The following is a 27,643-nucleotide window of genomic DNA, read 5'->3' on the forward strand; positions in this document are numbered from 1 at the left end:
GTGGTGGATGGGGTGCCAATCAAGCGGGCTGCTTTGTCCTGAATGGTGTCGAGCTTCTTGAGTGTTGTTTGAGCTGCACTCATCCAGGCAAGTGGAGAGTATTCCATCACACTCCTGACTTGTGCCTTGTAGATGGTGGAAAGGCTTTGGGGAGTCAGGAGGTGAGTCACTCGCTGCAGAATACCCATCCTCTCACCTGCTCTTGTAGCCACAGTATTTATGTGGCTGGTCCAGTTAAGTTTCTGGTCAATGGTGACCCCCAGGATATTGATGATTGGGGATTCAGCAATGGTAATGCCATTGAATGTCAAGGGGAGGTCGTTAGATTCTCTCTTGTTGGAGATGGTCATTGCCTGGCACTTGTCTGGCGCAAATGTTACTTGCCACTTATCAGCCATTGCTGTATCCAGTGCACTCAGCCGTTTCTTGATTTATGGAGTGAATCGAATTGGCTGAAGTCTGGCTTCTGTGATGGCAGGGATATCGGGAGGAGGCCGAGATGGATCATCCACTCAGCACTTCTGGCTGAAGATGGTTGCAAACGCTTCAGCCTTGTCTTTTGCACTCACGTGCTGGACTCCACCATCATTGAGGATGGGGATGTTTACAGAGGCTTCTCTTCCCATTAGTTTTTTAATTGTCCACCACCATTCACGACTGGATGTGGCAGGACTGCAGAGCTTTGATCTGATCCATTGGTTATGGAATCACTTAGCTTTGTCTATAGCATGTTGCTTCCGCTGTTTAGCATGCATGTAATCCTGAGTTGTAGCTTCACCAGGTTGGCACCTCATTTTTAGGTACACTCGGTGCTGCTCCCGGTATGCTCTTCTACACTCCTTATTGAACCAGGGTTGATTCCCTGGCTTGTTGGTAATGGTAGAGTGAGGAATATGCCAGGCTATGAGGTTACAGATTGTGCTGGAATACAATTCTGCTGCTGATGATGGCCCACAGCGCCTCATAGATGCCCAGTTTTGAGCTGCTAGATCTGTTCTGAATCTATCCCATTTAGTACGGTGATAGTGCCACACAACACGTTGGATGGTGTCCTCAGTGCAAAGACAGGACTGTGCAGCTGACAGGTAGATTGGCAAGGATGAGGTCAAGTCGGTTTTTCCCTCGTGTTGGTTCGCTCACCACCTGCCGCAGGCCCAGTCTGGCAGATGTGTCCTTCAGGACTCGGCCAGCTATGGTGCTACCGAGCCACTCTTGGTGATGAACATTGAAGTCCAATTTGATAATCGCTCCTGTGAAGCGCCTTGGGATGTTTTACCAGGCTAAAGGTGCTATATAAATGCAAGTTGTTGCAGTGGGAGTCACTCGGTAACGACCCGTAGCAGCATTTTTTGACCCCTCCCAATCCCGATGGCTACTGAGGGCAATGGCAACACCCAAACTTTATTACATCGTAGGAGAAAAGCCACTCCATCTGGCGTGGAGAATTTTCTCTGCGATGGCTCAGCAAACTTGGCCTGTTAGCAGCGGCTTCGCAGATCAGACAGGGCCTGGAATTACTCCTGGGTGTATAGCAGGTCACGCAGTCTTCCAATCCTACAATACAGGAGAACTGCTTGTTAACTGCAAAGGTGAATTAGGGACACCGGTGGTTACACGAAACCAGAGTTACTTTACAGCCAAGCAGCAACATTTTTGGATTATGTAATAGTCTGCATTCTTATGCGACAGCAGCAATTCAGTTCAGCACTGTGAAGCTCAGCTGTGTACAGTCCATCTCAGCTTGTCTGGTACATGTTACTATTTTTATGAATGATCTTTTGACTAGGTCACCCCATGCTATTTACATTTCAACCACATGCTATCTACTACTGTAATTGAGACTGTCCTTAGTTAGGTTGTTTATATTCAGATGCTGTATGTAGAGTGCCCGTATTTGTATATTTGACTTGACCGGTTTGTTAGTTTGTGTCTGTTTTTAGTGGACGAGGACAGATGGGCCCCTGGTGCCAGATTGTGGTACTTGAGCAAGTCCCCAAGTGGCTTCCCAGCCAAGCTCACTGGACTCAGCTGACTCTTAACCACGGTCAAAGTAAATGCCAAAGTCCCAGAGTCTTGTGTTTCTTTAAAAGGACAGGCGGCTATCTCAGGGCACCTTAGGAGTTTGTGGAAAAACAGGAGGCTCCAGTCAAAGACGATTCTTCCCCCAGCTTTAGGGACACAATCACATTAACAGGGACCCAGGCCCTCGCCGTGGCCCCGAGCGCTCGCCGCAGCCCGAATGTGACAGTCCGAGCCTTGAAAAAAGGCCATGAGCAGGAAATGCATACCAAGGCTGAGGTTCCAGAGATTGGCACGGAGCCTGTTGCTCATTTACAGCACAGTCTCCACCTCAATTGGTTTATCCTAGTCATTTCAGAGGAGATCAGGTGCATCACAACAGAACACTCCAACTGTTCCTCCTCTAGTGTTGGGATCAAGGAAAGAACTTCAAATTAATTTGTTGTGCCCTCATCACTCATTCCCCGTGTGCCTGCCCCCAGTACTGATTATATAATAAGCTGTACTAAAACTTTGATTAAAAGACCCAATTGCAGTTGTAATGAATCAATTCTACCCTGATAGGTGTTCACCACAATGTCGGGGAAAGCCTTTCAGACATTAAACCAAACAAGGATATTTAAAAACAAGCATCTTTTATTTCCTGATTTTCTACCAAATGCAGGCGGGACAGGTCTGTTCCAGGCAGCTTCAACCCCAGCCTTAAGACCAATCAGCAGTGGCACCGCCCCATTCTGGAGCTTGTGCAGTGGGAGCAGCAGACCAGTCGTCAGCAGCAGGCTGAGCACTCCAGTCCTCTGTTAAAAGAAACAAAGGAAAAAAAACATTAGAAAATTCTTGTACTCAAGATGATTCTCAGTGACCAAGAGGACAGGCAGCCACACAGGACCCTATGGTGCTAACTGCAATCAAACGGTGAGTCCAGCACTCCCAACACAAACCCCCTTCACATAGGTTTATCATGGAGGGGGTTCAGGATCGGGAGTTCATAAGTAATCGTTCCATGTGCACTTCAGAATTACTCCAGCCACCATGTGCTGGTCTGTGTGCCACACTGCAGGTAGTTAACACTCCCCCCCAATAGGGCACTGGAGGCATTCTTCTACACATGTACAAGTTGTGACTGGGGCCATGGCTCAGAAAGAGTGGCCCAGACACTTCTTCAAACCAGGAACTGCAGACCCCTAACTGAACCATTCCAACCCTCTCAGAAATCTATCCAATTATTTTTTTCAGCCAGTTTCATTTTGATTCTATAAACCAGTCTTCGCATGACAATTATCTAGTGTACAGCGAGAGACTTGTATTTATATTGCACCTTAATACATCTCTCAAATGAGGGGGAGGGATCGGGTGGAAATAACACAAGCGTGAAAATGAAAGAAAGAGAGTAAATGTCAGACCAAGGTAATGAATGAGGACGACATAAAAAGGTCAAGGAACAGATAAAGTTAAAGAACACAAGTATAAAATGACAGTTAAAAATAAAGAAACAGTTAATGAAAACAAATTGCCTGTACAGCAATGTACGCTGCATCCAGAAACAAAATCCAGGGGGAGCTGGAAGCAATAATTTGTAGAGGGGAACCAGATGTAGTCGGGATAAATGAAACATGACTGCATAAAGAACAGGATTGGCAGTTAAATATTGCAGGAAATAACGTATTTAGAAAGGATAGGGAAGGATGAAGTGGTAGCTGTACTAATTAAAGATGACAATGGCAGTAGGAAAAAAGGGACACAACTAACGTTAAGATCGAGACAAAGGATAAGAAGGGATCGATCATATTAATGGGGGCATTCTACAGGCCGCCTAATAGTGAAAGGGAAGTCGAGAAGGAAATATGTGGGGAAATTTTTGAAATGAGCAAAAGACAGAATAATAATCATGAGCGATTTCAACTACCCCCAAATAAACTGGCAAGACTCAGGGAAAGGGGAAAAGGAAATGGAGTTTTTACAGTGTGTACAGGATGATGCCCAAGAGACTAATCAAACAACAACTTGCATTTATATAGCGCCTTTAACGTAGTAAAACGGCCCAACGTGCTCACAGGTGCAAAATGTGACACTGAGCCATATAAGGAGATGTTAGGACAGGTGATCACAAAAGCTTGGTCAAAGAGGTAGGTTTTAAGGAGCGTCTTAAAGAAGAGGCTGAGAAGTTTAGGGAGGGAATTCCAGAACTTAGGGCCTAGGCAGCTGGAGGCACAGCCGCTAATGGTGGAGGCATGAAAATCAGGAGATGTGCAAGAGGCCAGAATTGGAGGAGCGCAGAGATCTCAGAGGGTTGTGGGCCGGGGGAGGTTACAGAGATAGGGAGGGGTGAGACCATGGAGGGATTAGAAGTTAATGATAAGAATTTTAAAATTAAGGCGTTCCCGGACCAGGAACCAATGTAGGTCAGTGAGCACAGGGGAGATGGGTGAACGGGACTTGGTGCGAGTTAGGATATGGGCAGCAGAGTTTGGTCGGAGGAATAAGGAGGTCACATACTCCTTGGAAACTAAGAGTCTAAATGGGAGAGAGGAGCAAAGGGATCTCGGGGTAGAGATACACAAATCAATAAAAGCAGAAATGCAAGTTAACAAGCCCATAAAAAATGCGAACAAAGCACTGGGGTTCATTTCTAGAGGAACAGAATTGAAAAGCAGGGAAGTTATGTTAAACTTGTGTAGAACATTGGTTAGACCATAATTAGAAAGTACTGTGTACAGTTCTGGTCGTCACATTACAAAAAAGGATAGAGGCACTGGAGAAAATGCAACAAAGATTTACATGGATCATACCAGAACTGAGAGGTTGTAACTATCAGATAAGAATGAACAGGCTGAGGCTCTTTTCTCTAGAAAAGAGAAGGCTGATCTACTAGAGGTCTTTAAAATTATGAAGGGGTTTGATAGGGTAGACGTAGAGAAGATGTTTCCACTTGTGAGGGGTCCAAAACCAGGGGCCATGAAGATAAGATAGTCACTAATAAATCTAATAAGGAATTCAGGGGAAACTTCTTTACCCAGAGTAGTTAAAATGTGGAACTTGTTACCACCTAGAGTGGTTGAGGCGAAAAGCATAGATGCGTTTATGGGGAAGCTAGATAAGTACAGGAGGGAGAAAGGAATTGAAGGATATAGTGACGGGGTTAGATGAAGAGGGTGGGAGGAGGCTTGTGCTGTAAATACTATGTCATAGGGGGCTGCAGGATTCTGCACTGGACCATAGGGGGCTGCAGGATTCTGCACTGGACCATAGGGGGCTGCAGGATTCTGCACTGGACCATAGGGGGCTGCAGGATTCTGCACTGGACCATAGGGGGCTGCAGGATTCTGCACTGGACCATAGGGGGCTGCAGGATTCTGCACTGGACCATAGGGGGCTGCAGGATTCTGCACTGGACCATAGGGGGCTGCAGGATTCTGCACTGGACCATAGGGGGCTGCAGGATTCTGCACTGGACCATAGGGGGCTGCAGGATTCTGCACTGGACCATAGGGGGCTGCAGGATTCTGCACTGGACCATAGGGGGCTGCAGGATTCTGCACTGGACCGGTTTTATTTTGCAATCCACAAAATCTACAAGCAACAGTGAATTCAGCCCTTGAGATGCAACAGAATACCTGATACCCACTTAAATCTGCAAATAAATATGATGTGCACGGTCAACAGCTGAAAGGGGGAGTCTCCTTAGCACAGACTAAAGCTTTGGGAGGTCAATTATTGGCCAATATTTTCCAACATGCATCCTTGATCTAGTCTAGAAATGGAGCTTAAAATAAACTTAGATGAAATATGCAGCATGGAAAAACAAACCGATTAATATCAACTCCCCACGGAAACAAGCCCCGAAAACCACCTGTTCCACAATTACTACAGAAGGAATAAGACTAAATTTGAAGAAGCCCCATGTAGCACCTCAAATGGTGGGCGCATTGCTTAAACAAGGTGGAACCGAGCCACACAAAGCCCGAAGGCCTCAGGTTCTTGCCGGTACCCAATTCCTCACCCTGGCTGGAGGTTCAAAAATCAGCTATGGCCCCCCACCCCCGATGACTATCATGATCCAAGGGCATGAGCAGAGATCAGGAGATCTCTGGAGCCATACTGTAGAAGTGGCACCCATAGGAGGAGGAGAGAGAAAATCTAAAGCTCTTTAAACAATCATTCAGAAGACATTACTTGGCCTAGGACTCACTTGTAGCTGGCTCGGCGGGGAATGCTGCTGGCTTGGCGTAGGGATTCGCTGCCTCCAGTGTCTCGGCCAAATTTTTACCGGTTGCAGCTGCAAACTGCTGGATGGGCACCGAAGGGACCTGCACCCCCTCGGACCAGTCAGTAACCTCGGGCTGCACAAACTCTGCGACGGGAGCGGTCCATTCTCCCTGGTACTCCTCCTTACCGGCAGCCTTCTCTGCGGCAGCTTGCTCCTCCTTCTCAATCTACAATAGGATGTGTCAAAGAACAATGGGACAAGTGCATATTTAAGCAACAAGCAGTCAACAATCCAATAGAAAGACACCTTCACCGAGAAGGACATACGCCACTGTTGCAGCGAGCGAGCCTATCCAGGCTGTGAGCCACTAGTACTGCCAAGCTGGATTTGTTAGTAACGGATAAACCCTTCGCCTTATTTCTACACAGTTTGATCCATCCAAGAGCTGACCAAACACTCCAACAGGCACCTTTGAGCAATGTGGTCCGTGGGACTTCACTCAGGCTTACTGCAAGGGGAGCAAGCAGCAGGCACAGTCCCCTCGGCCAGCACACGTTACAACAATAATGTTAAACGGTGGGGATTCTCAGAGCCCGGAATTTAAAAAACCTCATCTCTAAAGTGAGACACAGAATATAAAGAAAATGAGCTGGTGAACAGAACACAAGTGAACAGAAGCCACAGCTTGTAGAAGTCGACACCATGTACTGTTTACAGCAGATGAGGGTCTTATGGATTGGGGACACTAACACACCATGTTCCCAACAGCCTGGAACCAATACACTTTTGGACCCTGAATTTTAACTTGCAGGGTAGTTTTTTTTTGCTTTCAAATAAATAGGGGTGAAAGCCCGAGGGCAGGAATGCTGGGTTTTCCAGGTGAAAATTTCGGCATTGAATGATTTTTATTTAATGAAAAATTCAAATTTTTCATTTATTTTTTGATAGTATTAGAGTGGGTGCGGTCGCCTCCAGGAGCGCTGACATTGTGTCCAGCTGATACTGGTGTCAGGAGACACTTTGGCACACCGTGTTTAACAGTCCAGAACCAGGGTACTTGGTGGTGGGACGCCCTCTGGTCAGTATTCCTAATGAAATCAAACTTATCCAGACACAACTGTTTCTAGTGTCACAACACAGAGTAGAGGAATGCATTCACATGGGTGGTTGGTGTTGTTCTCTACGCATGCTGCTGAAAGAGGCACAGTGAAGCAACTCTGGCACAGACACTCCAACAGAATGATTCCAGAAATGCAGCATGCCTCAAATTTGAGGCGGAAAAATTAAAACCTAGAAACGAAGATCCCCAGGAACAAGAGAATCTTATAGGTGTAATTTACTGGAACGGTTAACAAGTGTTGTAACCCGACTAAATCTGCATCAACCGTCAATAGAAAGTAAAACAGCCATTTATCAAACGCACCTCGTCGGGATCCCTGTAGAAGTACAGATCAGGCATCACTTCCCATGGATGTTCACGGCTAATGGTACCTCGCATACGCAGCACCTCACGGGCAAGCATCCACCACATCAGACCAATGGAGTGTGCACCCTAACGTACAAGACAACAAACGGTTATGGGAAATGTGCTCATCGGCTGATCAGATTTGCATCTAAGGACCTGCTCGTTTAAATCCTCATCACTCAAGATCAACTCCAGGTTCTTCTGAACTGCATGCAAAAGAAACAAAATCTGCAGATAGTATGCAGTGGATTTTACTGTGTGTTTAGTGTGGCATATCTTTAACCGTATCAACTTGCCATTTTATACCCTTTAATCTGCATCACAACTGAACAAGTACAAATGGATGTCATAATTTGTAATCTGGAATTGTATAAACTACTCCTGTCAGCTGTCAGTGTACTGTCCTGTCCAACAGCCACCAGAAACCCTCCTGTAGCCATTCACGTGAACCTAGAGAGCATCAGCGGGCCACACCTGGACCCTCATGTAACAAAGACAGACTTGCATTTATAGAGCATCTTTCATGACCTCAGGATGTCCCAAGTGCTTTACAGCCAATTAAGTACTTTTGAAGTGTAGTCACTGTTGTGTAGATCCCTGCTTAGCACCCCACTCTCTTGCCAAACCCCCGTTAGATTTTGTATTAAAACAAATTTTTGCTTCATCTTAGAAAGCTACTTGTTACAAATTACAATAATTTAAACAGTTTTCTTTGAAATACCCTACTTAAAACAATTCCGGATTACAAATTATGACATCCATTTATTCTACCAGTTCAGAGCAGTCCTCAATGGCCAGAGATCCGAGTGAACTGCCTGGTACTGAATGTGTGAGACACTGGTAATGTAGCAGGGATTACCACCAAACCTCACTCACCGAGCCAGAGACTCGAGCAGTGTTAGGGATACCTGCAAGATATTGTAGCACATTTCCTACACTCGGAGTTCATTGGCCTCACAGGCCTCAGCTCCAAGTTCTAACAATGTGCACTTTGCAGAACACACCTACACTACCCCGAGAAACTAATTTTTAATCCAATTTGCTACCCTCCCCCGAATTCCATACTCTCTACTATTCTCCAATAGACTTCTGTGCGGTACCTTGTCAAAGGTTTTCTGAAGGTGCTGCTAGCTATGGGGGAGGCAGACATTGTCGTCTCAAAAGTTGCCATTAGGCAGAATATTACACCACATCCACAGCACTTCCCCATCCACCACACCTGTCTCCCAACCACTGTATGTCCCCCATCCACCACATCTGTCAACGAACTCCACCAGTTGGGTCAGGCATGACCTGATTTTCTGAAACGTGTTAGCTGCTTCTAATTATATTCTTTTCATCTAGATATTTAGTAATTTCATAATTAAAGATTACAAAACGTTCCCTACCAGATATTAAACAAACTGACCTGCAGTCACCTGGGTAACTGTCTCCCTTTTGAAAATAGATATTACAGTGGCCACTCTCCAACACACCCACTCTCCTCTTTTAGATTAACATTGCTATTATTTTCCTTTTATTTATTACCTTTCATCTAGTTTTTAACCAATTTAGGATTTACTTCCTCCAAAATCTCGCACTCATGAGGTCTTTGTTCTCTTAGCATCGACTAGTTTAGAGCAGGATCCCCAGCACAGCGACAGGCTCTCCCATGTTTCCCCAGACGGCAGGCTCTCGATCTTGGCCACCCCATCTGCTCTTCGGGTTAATTGGATGAATAATGTACCGATCCATGCAGCTCTTGCACACATTTCATGGCCCAAGAACAGGCCACTTACCCATCTATTTGTAGTGGGTACAGTCTCCTTTTTTTTTGCCAGGAGAGAAGGATAATAGAAACTTCAAAATGAAGTTAAAATTGCAATTAAATAACAGATGAATTCTCAGTAATGATAGGTTGTACCTTGTTGTTGCATGGGACGGCGATATCCACATAGCGCAGGGGCGAGTCGGTGTTGCACATGGCAATGGTGGGGATGTTGACGTACGATGCTTCGGTTAAGGGCTGATGGTCCTGGCGGGGGTCGGTCACGACCAGCAAGCGGGGCTCCCTGAAGGCAGCCTGGATCTGATTGGTGAACGTACCAGGGGTGAACCTTCCGGCAATGGGGGTGGCACCAGTGGCAGAGGCAAACTTCAGGACAGCACGCTGAGGGAGGAGAGGTCAGTCACCGTGAACAAATGCTGGTTAGTAACACTGCTTCTGTTATGCAAGTTCACCCAGCCCAGCCTCCGTTTGCAGCTCCACTACGGTCAAGCACCTCTGGGCACCACCAGAATGAGAATCCCAGGGTAAACATACACATGCAACTTCCAACAGGGGTTCAATGTTCAACAAACCTCTGCAGTAATTTAAAAACATGGTGAATCTCTCATATCAGGCAATTCCTCCTCAGTATTAATCTCCCTTTAATGTGCTGCCATATCAGCCTGTCCATCATTTCCAGTTATCTAAAAGTTAAGCAATACTTTACAGTAACACTGATTTATCACTAATTAAATCTAGGGCTAGTATATTGAGATAAATTATGGCAAGGATTACTATCAAACCCCACTCATCGAGTCTCACAGACACTTGTGGTGTTAGCGAAAAACCTGCCAGATTTACTGTAGCACATTTCCGACACTTGGGAGCTCAATGGCCAGACACTGGTCCTAGCACCCAAGTTTTAATAATGTGCAGTTTTAGAAGACAGACACAACACAGCATAATTCTAACAGCTGCTGCTTTGTCACATACCTGCCCAAACGGTCTGGAAGAGATTACACAAACGTCAGCTGGGTTCTCAATAGAGACAATGGCACGAGCAGCTAGGAGCAGCTTCTCCCAGGTCTTCTTCAGATTGATGATGTAAATACCTGTTCACAAAATATTAAAATCGCAATCAATCCCAGGACTCCCCGTGGTGCAGTATAATCCCCTCCTTCCCTTAACCTCTGCTGATTCTGGATTCAGTCCTCCACTACCTCACTCAAGTGGCCACTCTTCGTGAGCAAGGCGAGACAGCGTCAACAGGGCCCTGCACTACTTTTATTACCACAGCGCAGTCCGATCGTGTCCTCCCATCACATGCACCTTCCAGCAGGAATCACTGGAAAGTGATCAGCAACCCTAGCCAATTTGAACCAGTGGTGCGCACCCTGCAGCACTCCCCTCCCTCCACCCTAGCAATCCGGCCCCAAAGCTCTATTTGTGCTTATTTCATATGCGCTGGTTTGTCCTGTTTGAACTCTGTGGGCCTGGAGGTTTGACGAGGGCTGTTCTTTTAGCGCTGTTGGCTCACTAGTGGATAAACCAACATCAAAGCACCAAGACCCATCAGTAGCAGCAGCTTGAGACACACAAACACGGATTTAAACTTTGTGCCCCTAAACCTCCACGAAGACTGCGGTAGAGTTATGATCTGGAATGTGCTGCCTGAAAGGGCGGTGGAAGCAGATTCAGCAGTAACTTTCAAAAGGGAATTGTATACATGAAAAGGAAAAATTTGCAGAGCTTTGGGGAAAAAGCACGGGAGCGCAATTAATTGGATAGCTCTTTCACAGGCTCAATGCTAACTGCACCATGGAGTGGGAGGGCAGCCAAGCAGGCACTACCTTGCAGGAAGGGAGGAAAAATGCTTCAGCACTCATACTTGCAGCGACCAGTTTTGGACAACAGATACTGGAGACAGGTTGCAAACCAAAACAATTCATCAAGCAGATTTGACTGTTCAGGACAGTTCAGTGCTGGGAGGATGAGAGAATTCTTTAAAGTAACACTGGCCCACTATTGAGAGCATAACTTCGCAAACTTCAGCCACATCATAGAAAAGATTCAAATCTCAACAGCTAGTCCCTTCATAGTCCAAATCCACCTGCTTTCAATTATTTCCAGTTCTCCCAGTGCACAGAACCCCTACACATAGCATTAGCACTCCCTAATGCAAAAACATACTGCACATTACAGGTCTTTTGTGGCAGGAATTACTATCAAACCCCACTCATCATGTCAGAGACTCTAGTGGTGTTAGCGAAATACCTGTCAGATTTACTGTAGCACATCTCCGACACTCAGAGTTCACCGGCCAGGAACTGACCTCAGCACCGAGTTTTAAGAATGTGCAAAAAAAAAAATCAGCCCATCTCCTTCGGAAGCTGAAGAGATCAAGTTTGCGCCCGTCAATTCCCTAATGCTATCCATCAGTGTGAGCTCTTCTCTGCAATCTCCAGGGTTTGAATCTTCCCCTTGGGACCATGCATGAGGTCTCAACAGAGCAATACACAGCTTCAGCATAACATGCAGGGACTATAGTCTGATTTAGCAGTACAGATCTGCATTCCACCTCTTAATAGTAATGCACAGTGCAGGCCCGTCACAGCCGCATGCTAATATTTCACCCTCGTAAGACCTCACCGGCAAGGTGCTCCCTGCAGACAGGTCACCCCTCGTACTACCTGAGAGATGACAATACACAGTAAACTCTTGACTAATATTCTAATCACAAGTGTAGTTAAAAGTTAAACAAACCTTTTAAGACTATACAAATTAATAAACCAAAGGAATAGGGAAAACTAGGTGGTGCTGTGGGACCTGAGTTCAAATTCAGCCCTGGCCGACAGGATAAAGTCTCCTCTATCTGCAAGGTGTGGGAAATATATTTGCATTTATAAAGTGCCTTTAACGTAGGAAGACTTCCCAGGGCACTTTACAAGCGTAATCAGACAAAAATCGACACTGAGCCAAAGGAGGAGACACTAAGACAGGTGACAAGGCTTGGCCGAAGAGGTACATTTTAAGGAGGGTCTTAAAAGGAGAGACAGGGAGGTTTAGGGATACCACACTAACGTAGCATGGACGCTCTGCTGAGATTGGCAGTGAGGCATTGCTGAACTAGAGTTGGATTCCAACACCAGGTGATTGAAAATGAAAAGAGTTCCCGTCCGCTACAGGAAGTGCATCCAACAGAATTGTTTCTAAAATACCCGTTTGGAACTGATTAGAGTGGGGTTTTTTTGGTACCATACTAGACAATAACTCCATAATGACAAGTAACCTTTCCATGGGAAGTTTAAGCTTCGCCCATTGACCCATAGTTGGCGAGGTACCCTTCGCCCATTGACCCATAGTTGGCGAGGTACCCTTCGCCCATTGACCCATAGTTGGCGAGGTACCCTTCGCCCATTGACCCATAGTTGGCGAGGTACCCTTCGCCCATTGACCCATAGTTGGCGAGGTACCCTTCGCCCATTGACCCATAGTTGGCGAGGTACCCTTCGCCCATTGACCCATAGTTGGCGAGGTACCCTTCGCCCATTGACCCATAGTTGGCGAGGTACCCTTCGCCCATTGACCTATAGTTGGCGAGGTACCCTTCGCCCATTGACCCATAGTTGGCGAGGTACCCTTCACCCATTGACCCATAGTTGGCGAGGTACCTACCATCACTCTTCCTCTTGTAGACATACTGCTCCATCTGAAAGTCCAGGTTGGTGCTGCCCAGGTGGGTCGAAGCAGCGAGGAATTTGAGGACATCCTCTTCCTTCATCTGCAGCACATCGAGACCTCCGGACATTGTGAACGTTTCCCTTTATAAAGCAACGACGGGTAACCTGAGGGATGAGAGCCCAACACATTAAACAGAAACTCAAACATAGAACACTCGCACAGAATTTCACTACTCTCCACAACTTACAGCAGATTGTTAAGCACAGAAAATACTGGACACACAAATCTTTGCAGAGAAAAGATGGGCTAATACTTCAGTTTTGACAAAGGGCCCAATCCAAGACTAAGTTTTTTTTCCCCCTTTTTCTATTGAAAGATTTGTTCCACACTTCCAGTATTTTCTACTTTTAAGAGTTCCACAATTTGCATTTTTTGGTCAATATTCTTGGCAAATATTTACATCTTTACAACCCAAGCACCTTTACTCCTGTAACAGTATGAAGCTATTTCTTAGCTTCAGCATGTAATTTTATTCCTTCTGTGGAGCTTCATCCTACAAGTGAGAATTCTTAATGTCTACAAGTCACTGAAGCTCAAACCACCCAACTAGAGAACTGGTAAAGTCTACAAGGCAAAGAATTACAGCTATTCGCTTAGTCTCTTGCCTGAAAACCATTGCTTGTATAAATCTGTACTTGTGTCTATCTCTACATTTGCCACCTAGTCTAACCCCTTTCGTGCTTGCGCTCCATACCACAAGTATTTTTCTAATTCTCTTAGAACAGTTTGCATCAGTAAATTCCACATTCTATCCACCCTCAAGATTTTTTTTAAATCTCCCTTTTGTGACCAGTTGCTAATCTCGTGCTGACTGGCAGAAACAGTATTGTTGTTTACTTTGTATCCCTTCAAAACCTTGAAGGCCTCCATCAGACTGCACCGTAACCCTTTCATCTCTAGAGGGAGATGAAAGCCCTTGCTTTTCAAGTTTCTCTTCATAAGCATCCTAGTGAATCTACACTAAACCTATCCCACAGTTTGTAGCATTCTTCTAGTGAATGCCCAAAGCTGCACACAATACAGCAATTGTAGCCCAAGTTCAACATTATCTCCTTGCTTGATTTACAAAAACACCTTGGGGCAGCCTTAAAAGCTAGAACAGATTTAAATAACCCCCTGCGATACTTGGTAGCTATTAGGATTCCTGTTTCTTCTTTTTCTCCAAGTCCCAACCCCCCGTTAGTACGGGGCAGATTGAGCATTTCATCTGCTGCCTCAGCTGAGATCAAACAAATCAACACAGACCAGTCTGTGTGGCTCATACAATGCAAACATTCGCAACCCCCAGTACGTGTAAGGTCAAGAAAAGTCGATTGCTGAAACTGCTCCATAATCCACCGCAGCCCCGCTCTATGGGATAACTTCAGCAATCAACTGTTTCCCCGTGGGATTAGGGAGCTGAAAGCAGAGGATTGGTAACCCTTTGGAACTATTTCAGATTTCCAGCATCCGCAGTACTTAGCTTGGTGACCATTACCCACACTTATTGTGGCTGCAGTATGTACTATCTACACGACGCACTGTAGCATCTCGCCAAGGCTTCTTCGCCTCCCAAACCCCCAACCTTCATCACCTAGAAGGACAAGGGCAGCAGGTGCATAGAAACACCTCCAAGTCACATATCATTATAATACTTTATATTAGGAGTCCTGTTGCTTCTCCTCCTCCTTCCCACCCCCCCTCTCCCGTTAGTCCAGGGGAAGATTGAGCATTTCATCTGCTGCCCCAGCTGAGATTAAACAGATCAACACTGGTTTACGGGGATAGGGCGGGGAGTGGGGCTAGCTGGATTGCTCTTGCATAGAGCCGGCATGGACTCCATTAGCCGAATGGCCTCCTTCCGTGCTGTAACCTTTATGATTCACCCTGACGGGCAATTTTCGGCCGTTCCTTCATCGCCCCTGGATCAAAATCCTGGAAACCCCCCCACCCACCAACAGCACGGTGGGAGCACCTTCCCCACACGGACTGGAGGAGGAATTGGCCCAAGGCCCACTCTGGGGCCACGTGTTGCTCAAGTCCCGCAGGCGGGGAGATAACCCCTACCCTCTGACCCTAAACCATCACATCCTGTGTGCGCCCCCTCCGACACACGTGACTAGAGCCTAAGGCCTAGCTCCGCTCCGATCAAGCCTTACATTAAATCCCGACCCGGCAACAGGGACATTAATCAAATCACTAACGCGAGAGCCACGCGTTGCCGAACCGTTAAGAGCCCCAGTCCGGCAGGCGGCTCAACCCGTCCGGCCCAGCAGCCAGAGGCCTACCCCGACGCGACCGAACCCCTTCAATCACCACCCCGCCATTTATTTTCAATCCCCGTTATTTGTTTTGAGGCAGACCCCACGGGGCCTTGTGTGTGATTTGTTTTAAAAGCCCCTTCAGCGGACTGGATTAGTCCAGCTCCCCGGCCGCCACTCACCGGGTACAACGCCGTGTGGAGGTCGGGCGCCAAAGAGGCTGTGCGCAGGAAGTGACGCATATATATAGTCACCCCGGGTCCCGCGCCCGCCAATGAGCTCGCAGCACGCTGGCCGTTCACTTCCGGGGTCGTTGCTGGAGCGACGGCTGGAGGTAGGCCTTTGGTTACCTTTAGTGGGCCTAGGCAGGCAGCAGACAGCAGAGGGCAGGCATAGGCTGGGCAATAGATACAGGCCAGAGTGAAGCAAATTGTGAATAGCTTGTAGCCTCAGGTGTGCCAAGTCTCACTGACTAGGGGTCCCAATCATTCAGTTTGGTTTACCTATTCTGAACAATGCTACGCTTAGAAAGCAGTGCAGGCTCCTTCCTGGTAAATATGTTTGTTGGTTCCAGGAGGTGGTCACCACGCAGCCACAGAGAGTTCAGGATAGCAAGTGAGTGGCCATTTGAAAGGGTAGGAAGAGGCAGGCAGTGCAGGAATCTTCTGGGTGTGAGCCACTCTCAAACCGGTATAGAGGGTGATGACACCTCAAAGGAGTGCAGGCCTGGGCATGGTACCATGGAGCAAAGGACTGCACCGGGGGGTTACAGCGAAGCCTGGAAATGCATTAGTCATAGGGGATTCAATAGTCAGGGGGACAGATCGGCATTTCTGTGACTGTCAACGTGAGTCCCGCATGGTGTGTTGCCTCCCTGGTGCCAGGGTAAAGGGCATCATGGAGAGGGTGCAGAACATTCTGCAGGAGGGCGGGGAACAGCCAGAATTCGTGGTCCATGTAGGTACCAACGACATAGGAAAGAAAAGGGATGAGGTCCTGCGGCTAAAGTTTCAGGAGCTAGGGAGGAAGTTAAAAAGCAGGACCTCAAAGGTAGTAATCTCTGGATTACTCCCAGTGCCACGCGCTGGTGAGTACAGAAATAGGAAGATAAGGCAGGTTAAGGTGTGGCTAGAGACATGGTGCAGGAGGGAGGGCTTCAGATTCTTGGGGCATTGGGACCAGTTTTGGGGCAGGAGGGACCTGTTCAAGACGGACGGGTTGCACCTCAACAGAGCTGGGACCAATGTCCTCATGGGGAGGTTCACTAGTGCTGTGGGGGAGGGTTTAACTAATTTGGTAGTGGGATTGGCATCAGGATGTAGCATTAGAAAGGAAAAACAAGGTGAAAAAGGATTGGGAGCGACAGATAGCATTAGAGTAAGAAATAGTACAGTATTAGGTGGGATCAGACTAAGGGAAAATAGGAGAAGGTCTAAGATAGACTTACAGTGCATGTGTGTAAACCCACGAAGCATGGTAAATAAGATTGGTGAGCTGCAGGCGCAAATAGCCACATGGGAATATGATGTAGTGGCGATAACTCAGACCTGGGTCAAAAAAGGGCAGGATTGGGTGGATGGCCCGACTAGAGAGGGGGCAAAACTTGACCTCCTCTTGGGAAATAAGGAAGGGCAGGTGACAGAAGTGTTAGTGAGGGATCACTTTGGGACCAGTGATCATAATTCCATTAGTTTTAAGATAGCTATGGAGAAGGATAGGTCTGGCCCAAAAGTTAAAATTCTAAATTGGGGAAAGGCCAATTTTGATGGTATTAGACAGGAACTTTCAGAAGTTGATTGGGAGAGTCTGTTGGCAGGCAAAGGGACGTCTGGTAAGTGGGAGGCTTTCAAAAGTGTGTTAACCAGGGTTCAGGGTAAGCACATTCATTATAAAGTGAAGGGCAAGGCTGGTAGAAGTAGGGAACCTTGGATGACTCGGGAGATTGAGGCACTAGTCAAAAAGAAGAAGGAGGCATATGACATGCATAGGCAGCTGGGATCAAGTGGATCCCTTGAAGAGTATAGAGATTGCCGGAGTAGAGTTAAGAGAGAAATCAGGAGGGCAAAAAGGGGATATGAGATTGCTTTGGCAGATCAGGCAAAGGTGAATCCAAAGAGCTTCTACAAATACATAAAGGGCAAAAGGGTAACTAGGGAGAGAGTAGGGCCTCTTAAGGATCAACAAGGTCATCTATGTGCGGAACCACAAGAGATGGGTGAGATCCTGAATGAATATTTCACATCGGTATTTACGGTTGAGAAAGGCATGGATGTTAGGGAACTTGGGGAAATAAATAGTGATGTCTTGAGGAGTGTACATATTACAGAGAGGGAGGTGCTGGAAGTCTTAACGCGCATCAAGGTAGATAAATCTCCGGGACCTGATGAAATGTATCCCAGGACGTTATGGGAGGTTAGGGAGGAAATTGCGGGTCCCCTAGCAGAGATATTTGAATCATCCACCGCTACAGGTGAGGTGCCTGAAGATTGGAGGGTAGCAAATGTTGTGCCTTTGTTTAAGAAGGGCGGCAGGGAAAAGCCTGGGAACTACAGACCAGTGAGCCTGACATCTGTAGTGGGTAAGTTGTTAGAGGGTATTCTGAGGGACAGGATCTACAGGCATTTGGAGAGGCAGGGACTAATTAGGAACAGTCAGCATGGTTTTGTGAGAGGAAAATCATGTCTCACGAATTTGATTGAGTTTTTTGAAGGGGTAACCAAGAAGATAGATGAGGGCTGTGCAGTAGACGTGGTCTACATGGACTTCAGCAAAGCATTTGACAAGGTACCGCATGGTAGGTTGTTACATAAGGTTAAATCTCATGGGATCCAAGGTGAGGTAGCCAATTGGATACAAAATTGGCTTGACGACAGAAGACAGAGGGTGGTTGTAGAGGGTTGTTTTTCAAACTGGATGCCTGTGTCCAGCGGTGTGCCTCAGGGATCGGTGCTGGGTCCGCTGTTATTTGTTATTTATATTAATGATTTGGATGAGAATTTAGGAGGCATGGTTAGTAAGTTTGCAGATGACACCAAGATTGGTGGCATTGTGGACAGTGAAGAAGGTTATCTAGGATTGCAACGGGATCTTGATAAATTGGGCCAGTGGGCCGATGAATGGCAGATGGAGTTTAATTTAGATAAATGTGAGGTGATGCATTTTGGTAGATCGAATCGGGCCAGGACCTACTCCGTTAATGGTAGGGCGTTGGGGAGAGTTATAGAACAAAGAGATCTGGGAGTACAGATTCATAGCTCCTTGAAAGTGGAGTCACAGGTGGATAGGGTGGTGAAGAAGGCATTCAGCATGCTTGGTTTCATTGGTCAGAACATTGAATGCAGGAGTTGGGATGTCTTGTTGAATTTGTACAGGGCATTGGTGAGGCCACACTTGGAGTACTGTGTACAGTTCTGGTCACCCTATTATAGAAAGGATATTATTAAACTAGAAAGAGTGCAGAAAAGATTTACTAGGATGCTACCGGGACTTGATGGTTTGACTTACAGGGAGAGGTTAGACAGACTGGGACTTTTTTCCCTGGAGAGTAGGAGGTTAAGGGGTGATCTTATAGAAGTCTATAAAATAATGAGGGGCATAGATAAGGTCGATAGTCAAAATCTTTTCCCAAAGGTAGGGGAGTCTATAACGAGGGGGCACAGATTTAAGGTGAGAGGGGAGAGATACAAAAGGGGCCAGAGGGGCAATTTTTTCACTCAAAGGGTGGTGAGTGTCTGGAACGAGCTGCCAGAGGCAGTAGTAGAGGCGGGTACAATTTTGTCTTTTAAAAAGCATTTGGACAGTTACATGGGTAAGATGGGTTAAGAGGGATATGGGCCAAGTGCAGGCAATTGGGACTAGCTTAGTGGTATAAACTGGGCGACATGGACATGTTGGGCCGAAGGGCCTGTTTCCATGTTGTAACTTTTATGATTCTATGATTGGGTACTAAATATTCCTGGATACAAGGTGTTCAGGAAAGATAGGAAAGGAAAAAAAGGAGGGGGGGGTGGTGGCAGTATTGATTAAGTAGAATATTGCAGTGCTGGAGAGAGAGGATGTCATAGAGTCATAGAGTTATACAGCACGGATAGAGGCCCTTCGGCCCATCGTGTCCGCGCCGGCCATCAAGCCCTGTCTAATCTAATCCCATATTCCAGCATTTGGTCCGTAGCCTTGTATGCTATGGCATTTCAAGTGCTCATCCAAATGCTTCTTGAATGTTGTGAGGGTTCCTGCCTCCACAACCCTTTCAGGCAGTGAGTTCCAGACTCCAACCACCCTCTGGGTGAAAAAGTTCTTTCTCAAATCCCCTCTAAACCTCCCGCCTTTTACCTTGAATCTATGCCCCCTTGTTATAGAACCCTCAACGAAGGGAAAAAGCTCCTTAGTATCCATCCTATCTGTGCCCCTCATAATTTTGTACACCTCAATCATGTCCCCCCTCAGCCTCCTCTGCTCCAAGGAAAACAAACCCAATCTTCCCAGCCTCTCTTCATAGCTGAAGCGCTCCAGCCCTGGTAACATCCTGGTGAATCTCCTCTGCACCCTCTCCAAAGCGATCACATCCTTCCTGTAGTGTGGCGACCAGAACTGCACACAATACTCCAGCTGTGGCCTAACCAGTGTTTTATACAGCTCCATCATAACCTCCTTGCTCTTATGTTCTATGCCTCGGCTAATAAATTTTCCACACCACCTGAGGAAGGGGGAAGCCTCCGAAAGCTTGTGAGATTAAAAATAAAATTGTTGGACTATAACTTGGTGTTGTAAAATTGTTTACAATCGGCTAATAAAGGCAAGTATCCCATATGCCTTCTTTACCACCTTATCTACCTGTTCCGCCGCCTTCAGGGATCTGTGAACTTGCACACCAAGATCCCTCTGACCCTCTGTCTTGCCTAGGGTCCTCCCATTCATTGTGTATTCCCTTGCCTTGTTAGTCCCTCCAAAGTGCATCACCTCGCACTTTTCCGGGTTAAATTCCATTTGCCACTGTTCCGCCCATCTGACCAACCCATCTATATCGTCCTGCAGACTGAGGCTATCCTCCTCGCTATTTACCACCCTACCAATTTTTGTATCATCAGCGAACTTACTGATCATACCTTTTACATTCATATCCAAGTCGTTAATGTAGACCACAAACAGCAAGGGACCCAGCACCGATCCCTGTGGTACCCCACTGGCCACAGGCTTCCAGTCACAAAAACAACCTTCGACCATCACCCTCTGCCTTCTGCCACTAAGCCAGTTTTGTATCCAAAGTGCCAAGGCACCCTGGATTCCATGTGCTCGTACCTTCTTGACCAGTCTCCTGTGCGGGACTTTATCGAAGGCCTTACTGAAATCCAAGTATACCACATCCACTGCGTTACCCTCATCCACACGCCTAGTCACCCCCTCAAAAAATTCAATCAAATTAGTCAGACATGATCTTCCCTTGACAAAGCCATGTTGACTATCCCTGATTAATCCTTGCTTCTCCAAGTGGAGACTAATTTTGTCCTTCAGAATTTTTTCCAATAATTTTCCTACCACTGATGTTAGGCTCACTGGCCTGTAGTTCCCCGGTTTTTCCCTACTCCCCTTCTTGAATAATGGTACTACATTAGCGGTTCTCCAGTCCTCTGGCACATCCCCTGTGGCCAGAGAGGTTCTGAATATATGTGTTAGAGCCCCCGCAATCTCCTCCTTTGCCTCACACAGTAGCCTGGGATACATTTCGTCCGGGCCTGGGGATTTATCCATTTTTAGGCCTGCTAAAACCGCCAATACCTCCTCCCGCTCGATGTTAATATGTTCGAGAATATCACAGTCCCCCTGCCGTATTTCTATGTCTACATCGTCCTTCTCCATAGTGAAAACAGATGCAAAAAATTCATTTAGAACCCCTCCTACATCTGCCGGCTCCACACACAGATTGCCATTTTTGTCCCTAATGGGCCCTATTTTTTCCCTAGTTATCCTCTTACCCTTAATATACTTATAAAACATCTTAGGATTTTCCTTTATTTTGCTCGCCAGTGTTATTTCATGGCCCCTCCTTGATCTCCTACTTTCTTTTTTAAGTATCCCCCTGCACTTTTTGTACTCCTCTAGGGCTTCCTCCGTCTTTAGCCTTTTGTATCTGCCAAAAGCCCTCCTTTTTTTCCTAATCCATTCTCGTATATCCCCTGACATCCAAGGTTCCCTGGAGTTCTTGGAACCACCCTTGACCTTTACGGGAACATGTTGCCATTGTATGGTCTCAATCTCCCTTCTGAAAGACTCCCATTGCTCCGATGCGGATTTTCCTACAAGCAGCTGATCCCAGTCCATTTTGGCCAGATCCTGCCTTATCCTATTAAAATCGGCCTTCCCCCAATTTAGAACCTTTATTTCCGGCCCCTCCCTGTCCTTTTCCATGACCACCTTAAATCTCACCGAATTATGGTCACTGTCACCAAAGTGCTCACCTACTAGCACTTCTTCCACTTGGCCAGCCACATTCCCTAGAATTAGGTCCAGTACCGCCCCCTCTCTTGTAGGACTTTCTACATGCTGGCTCAAAAAGCTCTCCTGGATGCACGTTAAGAATTTTGTACCCTCTAATCCTTTTACACTCTGAGTATCCCAGTTAATATTGGGGAAGTTGAAATCCCCCACTATTATTACCCTATTATTTGCACAATTTTCTGAGATTTGCCTACATATCTGTTCCTCTATCTCCCCCTGACTGTTTGGGGGCCTATAGTACACTCCCATCAAAGTGCTTGCCCCCTTTTTGTTTTTAAGCTCCACCCATATGGCCTCATTAGAGGAACCTGCTAATATATCATCCCTCCTTATGGCAGTAATTGATTATTTAATTAATATTGCGACCCCCCCCTCCTCTTATACCTCCCCCTCTGTCTCGCCTGAAGATTCTGTACCCTGGAATATTGAGCTGCCAGTCTTGCCCCTCCCTCAACCATGTCTCTGTGACAGCAACAATATCATACTCCCATGTGTTTATCAACACCTTCAGTTCATCCACCTTATTCGCAAGACTCCTTGCATTAAAATAGATGCCATCCAGCCTTGCCCTTACATATTTGCCCTGTCTTCCAAGCTGACTTGTTTTTTTCTCTATATTTGGCTGCACATCACCCCCTATTGTAGCTCCACTCTGTATCCCATCCCCTGCCAAGTTAGTTTAAACCCCCCCCAACAGTGCTAGCAAACCTCCCCGCAAGGATATTTGTCCCGCTCTGGTTCAGGTGCAACCCGTCCGACTTGTACAAGTCCCACCTTCCCCAGAAGCAGGCCCAGTGATCCAGGAAACTGAAACCCTCCCTCCTGCACCAACTCTTTAGCCACGCATTCATCTGTTCTATCCTCCTATTTCTATACTCACTAGCCCGTGGCACTGGGAGTAATCCAGAGATTACAACCTTTGAGGTCCTGCTCTTTAATCTGCTACCTAGCTCCCTAAATTCTTGATGCAGGACCTCATCTCCCTTCCTACCTATGTCGTTGGTCCCAATGTGGACCACGACCTCTGCCTGCTCACCCTCCCCCTTGAGAATGCCCTGTAGCCGCTCAGTGACATCCATGACCCTGGCACCAGGGAGGCAACAAACCCTCCTGGAGTCACGTTTACGGCCACAGAAACGCCTGTCTGTTCCCCTTACGATAGAATCCCCTACCACTATAGCTCTTCCACTCTTTTTCCTCCCAGCCTGTGCAGCAGAGCTACCCCTGGTGCCAGGAAGTTAGCTGCTGCTGCCTTCCCCTGATAAGTCATCCCCCTCAACAATATCCAAAGCGGTATATTTGTTTGAGAGGGGGACGGCCACAGGGGACCCCTGCACTGCCTGCCTGCTCCTCTTACTCTGCCTGGTGGTCACCCAATTACTTCCTGCCTGTACAACCTTTACCTGCGGTGTGACCATCTCACTAAACGTGCTATCCACGACGTTCTCAGCATCGCGAATGCTCCATAATGAATCCATCCGCAGCTCCAGTGCCGCAATGCGGTTTGTCAGTAGCTGCAGCTGGATACATTTCCCGCACACATGGTCGTCAGGGACACCGGAAGGGTCCCTGATTTCCCACATAGAGCAGGAAGAGCATAACACGGGGCTGGGCTGTCCTGACATGACTTACCCTTTAACTAATTAATTCAAATTAAATGAATCCCACCAATTTCACTTCAATTAAAAGGTATACTCAAGGGCCCTTGCTGAACAGCAGTCCCCCACTACACAACAGAGACCCGAGAATCCACAAACTCTAACCTTAGACAAATTCAGCAGGAAAATACTCACCAACCAATCACTTACCTCTTCCTTGGTGACGTCCCACTTGGATTACTTTTTGCTTCTTATTTATCTTAGGTCCAGGAGTTAAGTCCCTCAGGCCTCCGCTGCTCCCTTTATCGACTCGCCGCCGCTCCCGCCGCTCCAACCAGGTCCACTCCTCCTTCCCCGCTGCCGACCGCTCTGTGGGAGAGAGAAAGAAAGGCTCCTCCTTCGACGCTGGTCTTTGAGGGGTCAAAGACAGAATCTATTTGGTTAGAGTTAAGAAACAATACAGGTGCCATTACAATACCGGGTGTATTGTACCAATTAGTGGGAAGGATATAGAGGAGCAAATTTGCAGAGAAATTATAGAGAAGTGCAAGAACTATGGAGTAGTGATAATGGGGGACTTCAACCATCCTAATATCAACTGGGATAGTAATAGTGTAAAGGGCAGAGAGGGGGAGGAATTTCTAGGAACAGTGATCATAGTATCATAAAGTTTAGATTAGTTATTGAAAAGGACAAGAAGCAAGGGCCAATTTCAGTGGGTTGAGAACCGACCCGGCTCAGGAAAATTGGAATCAATGGCAGACAAAATTATAATCGAACAATGGGCGGTGTTTAAGGAGGAGATGGTTCGGGTACAGTATAGGCACATTCCCATGAGGGGGAAAGATAAGGCAACCAAAGCCAGAGCTCCCTGGATGACGAAAGAGATAGAGAGTAAGATGAAGCAGAAAAGAGGGGTGTATGACATATGTCAGGTTAATAATACAATGAGAACCAGGCTGAATATAGAAAGAACAGAGGAGAAGTGAAAAAGGAAATAAGAGGGGCAAAGAGAGAGCATGAGAATAGACTGGCGGCCAACATAAAAGGGAATCGAAAAGTCTTCTATAGGCATGTAAATAGTAAACGGGTAGTAAGTGGGGGGGGGGGGGGGGGTGGAGCCGATTAGGGACCATAAAGGAGATCTACGCATGGAGGCAGAGAGCATGGCTGAGGTACAAAATTAGTACTTTGCATCTATCTTTACCAAGGAAGAAGATGTTGCCAAAGACACAGCAAAAGAGGAGGTAGTTGAGACACTGAATGGGCTAAAAATTGATAAAGAGGAGGTACTAGAAAGGCTGGTTGTACTTAAAGTAGGTAAGTCACCTGGTCTGGAAGGGATGCATCCTAGGTTGCTGAGGGAAGTAAGGGTGGAAATTGCAGAGGTGCTGGCCATAATCTTCCAATCCTCCTTAGATACGGGGATTTTACCAGAGAACTAGAGAATTGCAAATGTTACACCCTTGTTCAAAAAAGGGTGTAATGATAAACCCGGCAACTACAGGCCAGTCAGTTTAACCTTGGTGGTGGAGAAGCTTGGGAATTGATAATCCGGGACAAAATTAATAGTCACTTGGACAAGTGCGGATTAATAAAGGAAAGCCAGCACGGATTTGTTAAAGGCCAAATCGTGTTTAACTAACTTGATTGAGATTTTTTGATGAGGGAACAGAGAGGATTGATGAGGGCAATGCCGTTGATGTGTATATGGACTTTCAAAAGGCGTTTGATAAAGTGCCACATAATAGGCTTGTAAGCAAATTTGAAGCCCATGGAATAAAAGGGGCAGTGGCAGCATGGATACAAAATTGGCTAAGAGATTGGAAACAGAGAGTAGTGGTGAACAATTGTTTCTCGGACTGGAGGAAGGTAGTCAGTGGTGTTCCCCAGGGGTCGGTACTAGGACCACTACTTTTTTTGATATAAATGACTTGGACTTGGGTGTACAGGGCACAATTTCAAAATTTGCAGATGACACAAAACTTGGAAGTGTAATAAACAGCGAGGAGGATAGTAATAGACTTCAAGAGGACATAGCCAGGCTGGTGGAATGGGCAGACACATGGCAGATGAAATTTAATGCAGAGAAGTGCGAAGTGATACATTTTGGCAGGAAGAACGAGGAGAGGCAATATAAAGGGTACAGTTCTAAAGGGGGTGCAGGACCAGAGAGACCTGCGGACCTGTGCACAGGTCGTTGAAGGTGGCAAGACAGGTTGAGAAAGTGGTTAAAAAAACACTTGGGATCCTGGGCTTTACAAATAGAGGCATAGAGTACAAAAGCAAGGAAGTTATGTTGAACCTTTATTAAACACTGGTTCAGCCACAACTGGTGTATTGTGTCCAGTTCTGGGCACCGCACTTGAGGAAGGATGTGAAGGCCTTAGAGAGGGGTGCGGTTCCAGTGATGAGGGACTTCAGTTATGTAGATAGGCTGGAGAAGCTGGGGTTGTTCTCCTTCAAGCAGAGAAAGTTGAGAGGAGATTTGATAGAAGTGTTCAAAACCATGAAGGGTTTAGATAAAGTAAATGAAGAGAAATTGTTCCCATTGGTGGAAGGGTTGAGAACTAGAGGACACAGATTTAAGGTGATTGGCAAAAGAACCCAAGGCGACATGAGGAAAAACTTTTTAACGCAGCGAGTAGTTATGATCTGGAATGCGCTGCTTGAAAGGGTGGTGGAAGCAGATTCAATCATGGCTTTCAAAAAGGAATTGGATAAGTATTTGAAGGGAAAAAATTTCCAGGGCTACGGGAAAAGAACGGGGAATGGGACTAACTGGATTGCTCTTATAAAGAGGCTCGATGGGCCGAATGGCCTCCTTCTGTGCCGTAACCATTCTGTGAAATACACCACAGCACAGTCCCAGGATCCGGCCCTGGTTGTTGATGATCTCAGTTGCAGCAGCAATCGGGGGCGCCACAACTGTGGAAAAAAAATCAACCTCTGGTTCCTGCTCCTGATCACAATCCAGTGACCCTCTGTCAGAAAATGCACACGTGTGGGCAGGATCAGGCTCAGCTGTGAGGCCTTTCATGGTCAAGTAACCTGCCAACACTCAGGTATCTGGTGACTGGAGAAATCTAGGACTGATAATGGAAAGTTCTTCACGCAAAGAGTGACCAACCCTTGGTACAGACTTATGGGTTGAGTAGCAGAGACAAAAACCTGGGACTCTTTTAAGAGAGAGTTGGATGCTACTGAATGAGTTAAGATGGCAGAATGGCCATCCTTGTCCGTACTTACCTTGTGATTTTTTAACTGTCAAGTGTCCCTGGGATTCTGAGCAATCAGGCATGATCAAAGAACAGTCTCTTACTATTGCAACAGCCAATGGCTGCAAACCACCGGTTGGACAAGCTGACATTCGTGGGTAGATAAGGTAATGTGAACTGAAAAACACTTTTGAATGTGAGGGAAGGTGATCGTCCTCCTTCAGTTATTGGACACTGCTCTGCTGAGTGAATTTCTATTCTGTTTTTATTACTTTGTGAATCATTGAATTACTAACTGTGTTAAATTTTAAGTTTTCCCCTTTATTTTTGAATTCCTCCTGTTGTCTATCTAATTAAGTGTACCAGAATGGCAGATCTCCGTTGGTGTTGTAAGCCAGAGGAAGATAGGAACAAGAGTAGGTCATTCGGCTCCTCGAGCCTGTTCTGCCATTCAGTTAGATCATGGCTGATTTGTACCTCAACTCTATTTACCCGCCTTTGCTCCATATCCTTTGATACCCTTACCCAACAAAAATCTATTGATCTCAGTCTTGAGCATTTCAGTTGACCCCCAGCATCCACAGCCTTTTGGGGGAGAGAATTACAGACTTCCACTACATTTTGTGTGAAAAAGAGCTTCCTGATTTCACTCCTGAATGGACTATCTCTAATTTTAAGATTGTGCCCCCTTGTTCTGGATTCTCTCTGATGAGTTGTACTTGTCCCAGTGCTTCACCACTCTGACCCTAATGATAGATTCCAGTAATTCCCCCACAATTGATGTTAAACTTATAGGTCTGTATTTTTCTGGTTTCTCCCTTCCTTTTTAAATAATGGAATGACATGCAATTTTCCAATCCAAAGGCATAATTCCTGAGACTAAAGAGGTTTGGAAAATTATGGCTAATGCGTC

At 46.5% G+C, this 27,643-nt stretch overlaps 2 protein-coding genes and 3 non-coding genes across 6 annotated transcripts in view; all 5 read right to left on the reverse strand.

Annotated features, from left to right (window-relative positions):
• Positions 1-2,637: 2,637 nt before the first annotated feature.
• Positions 2,638-23,817, reverse strand: rpsa (ribosomal protein SA). Of its 2 annotated transcripts, none has more exons than XM_067974698.1 (7): positions 23,723-23,817; positions 13,114-13,283; positions 10,432-10,550; positions 9,595-9,840; positions 7,650-7,778; positions 6,209-6,452; positions 2,638-2,816 (listed from the first exon to the last, which is right to left on the reverse strand). In XM_067974698.1, the coding sequence occupies exons 2-7, from the start codon at positions 13,244-13,246 to the stop codon at positions 2,722-2,724; spliced, it is 966 nt and encodes a 321-aa protein (XP_067830799.1). In that variant the 5' UTR covers positions 13,247-13,283; positions 23,723-23,817; the 3' UTR covers positions 2,638-2,721. The 2 variants fall into 2 exon arrangements, with proteins under 2 accessions (XP_067830799.1, XP_067830798.1); XM_067974697.1 differs by lacking the exon at positions 23,723-23,817 and adding an exon at positions 15,602-15,701.
• On the reverse strand, positions 8,533-8,682 carry LOC137305787 (small nucleolar RNA SNORA62/SNORA6 family). The gene has a single exon (XR_010958762.1). It is a non-coding gene; the product is annotated as a small nucleolar RNA SNORA62/SNORA6 family (small nucleolar RNA).
• Positions 10,216-10,375, reverse strand: LOC137305786 (small nucleolar RNA SNORA62/SNORA6 family). The gene has a single exon (XR_010958761.1). It is a non-coding gene; the product is annotated as a small nucleolar RNA SNORA62/SNORA6 family (small nucleolar RNA).
• Positions 11,644-11,799, reverse strand: LOC137305785 (small nucleolar RNA SNORA62/SNORA6 family). Its single transcript, XR_010958760.1, has one exon. It is a non-coding gene; the product is annotated as a small nucleolar RNA SNORA62/SNORA6 family (small nucleolar RNA).
• A 38-nt stretch (positions 23,818-23,855) lies between the features above and the next one.
• The window catches only part of slc25a38b (solute carrier family 25 member 38b), a 41,103-nt gene continuing 37,315 nt past the window's right edge, over positions 23,856-27,643 (reverse strand). Inside the window, 1 exon segment of the mRNA XM_067974699.1 lies at positions 23,856-23,945. The gene's annotated coding sequence lies outside the window, so the exon portion shown is untranslated.

Source organism: Heptranchias perlo, chromosome 40, assembly GCF_035084215.1.
Source record: "Heptranchias perlo isolate sHepPer1 chromosome 40, sHepPer1.hap1, whole genome shotgun sequence".
Lineage (NCBI taxonomy): Eukaryota > Metazoa > Chordata > Chondrichthyes > Hexanchiformes > Hexanchidae > Heptranchias > Heptranchias perlo.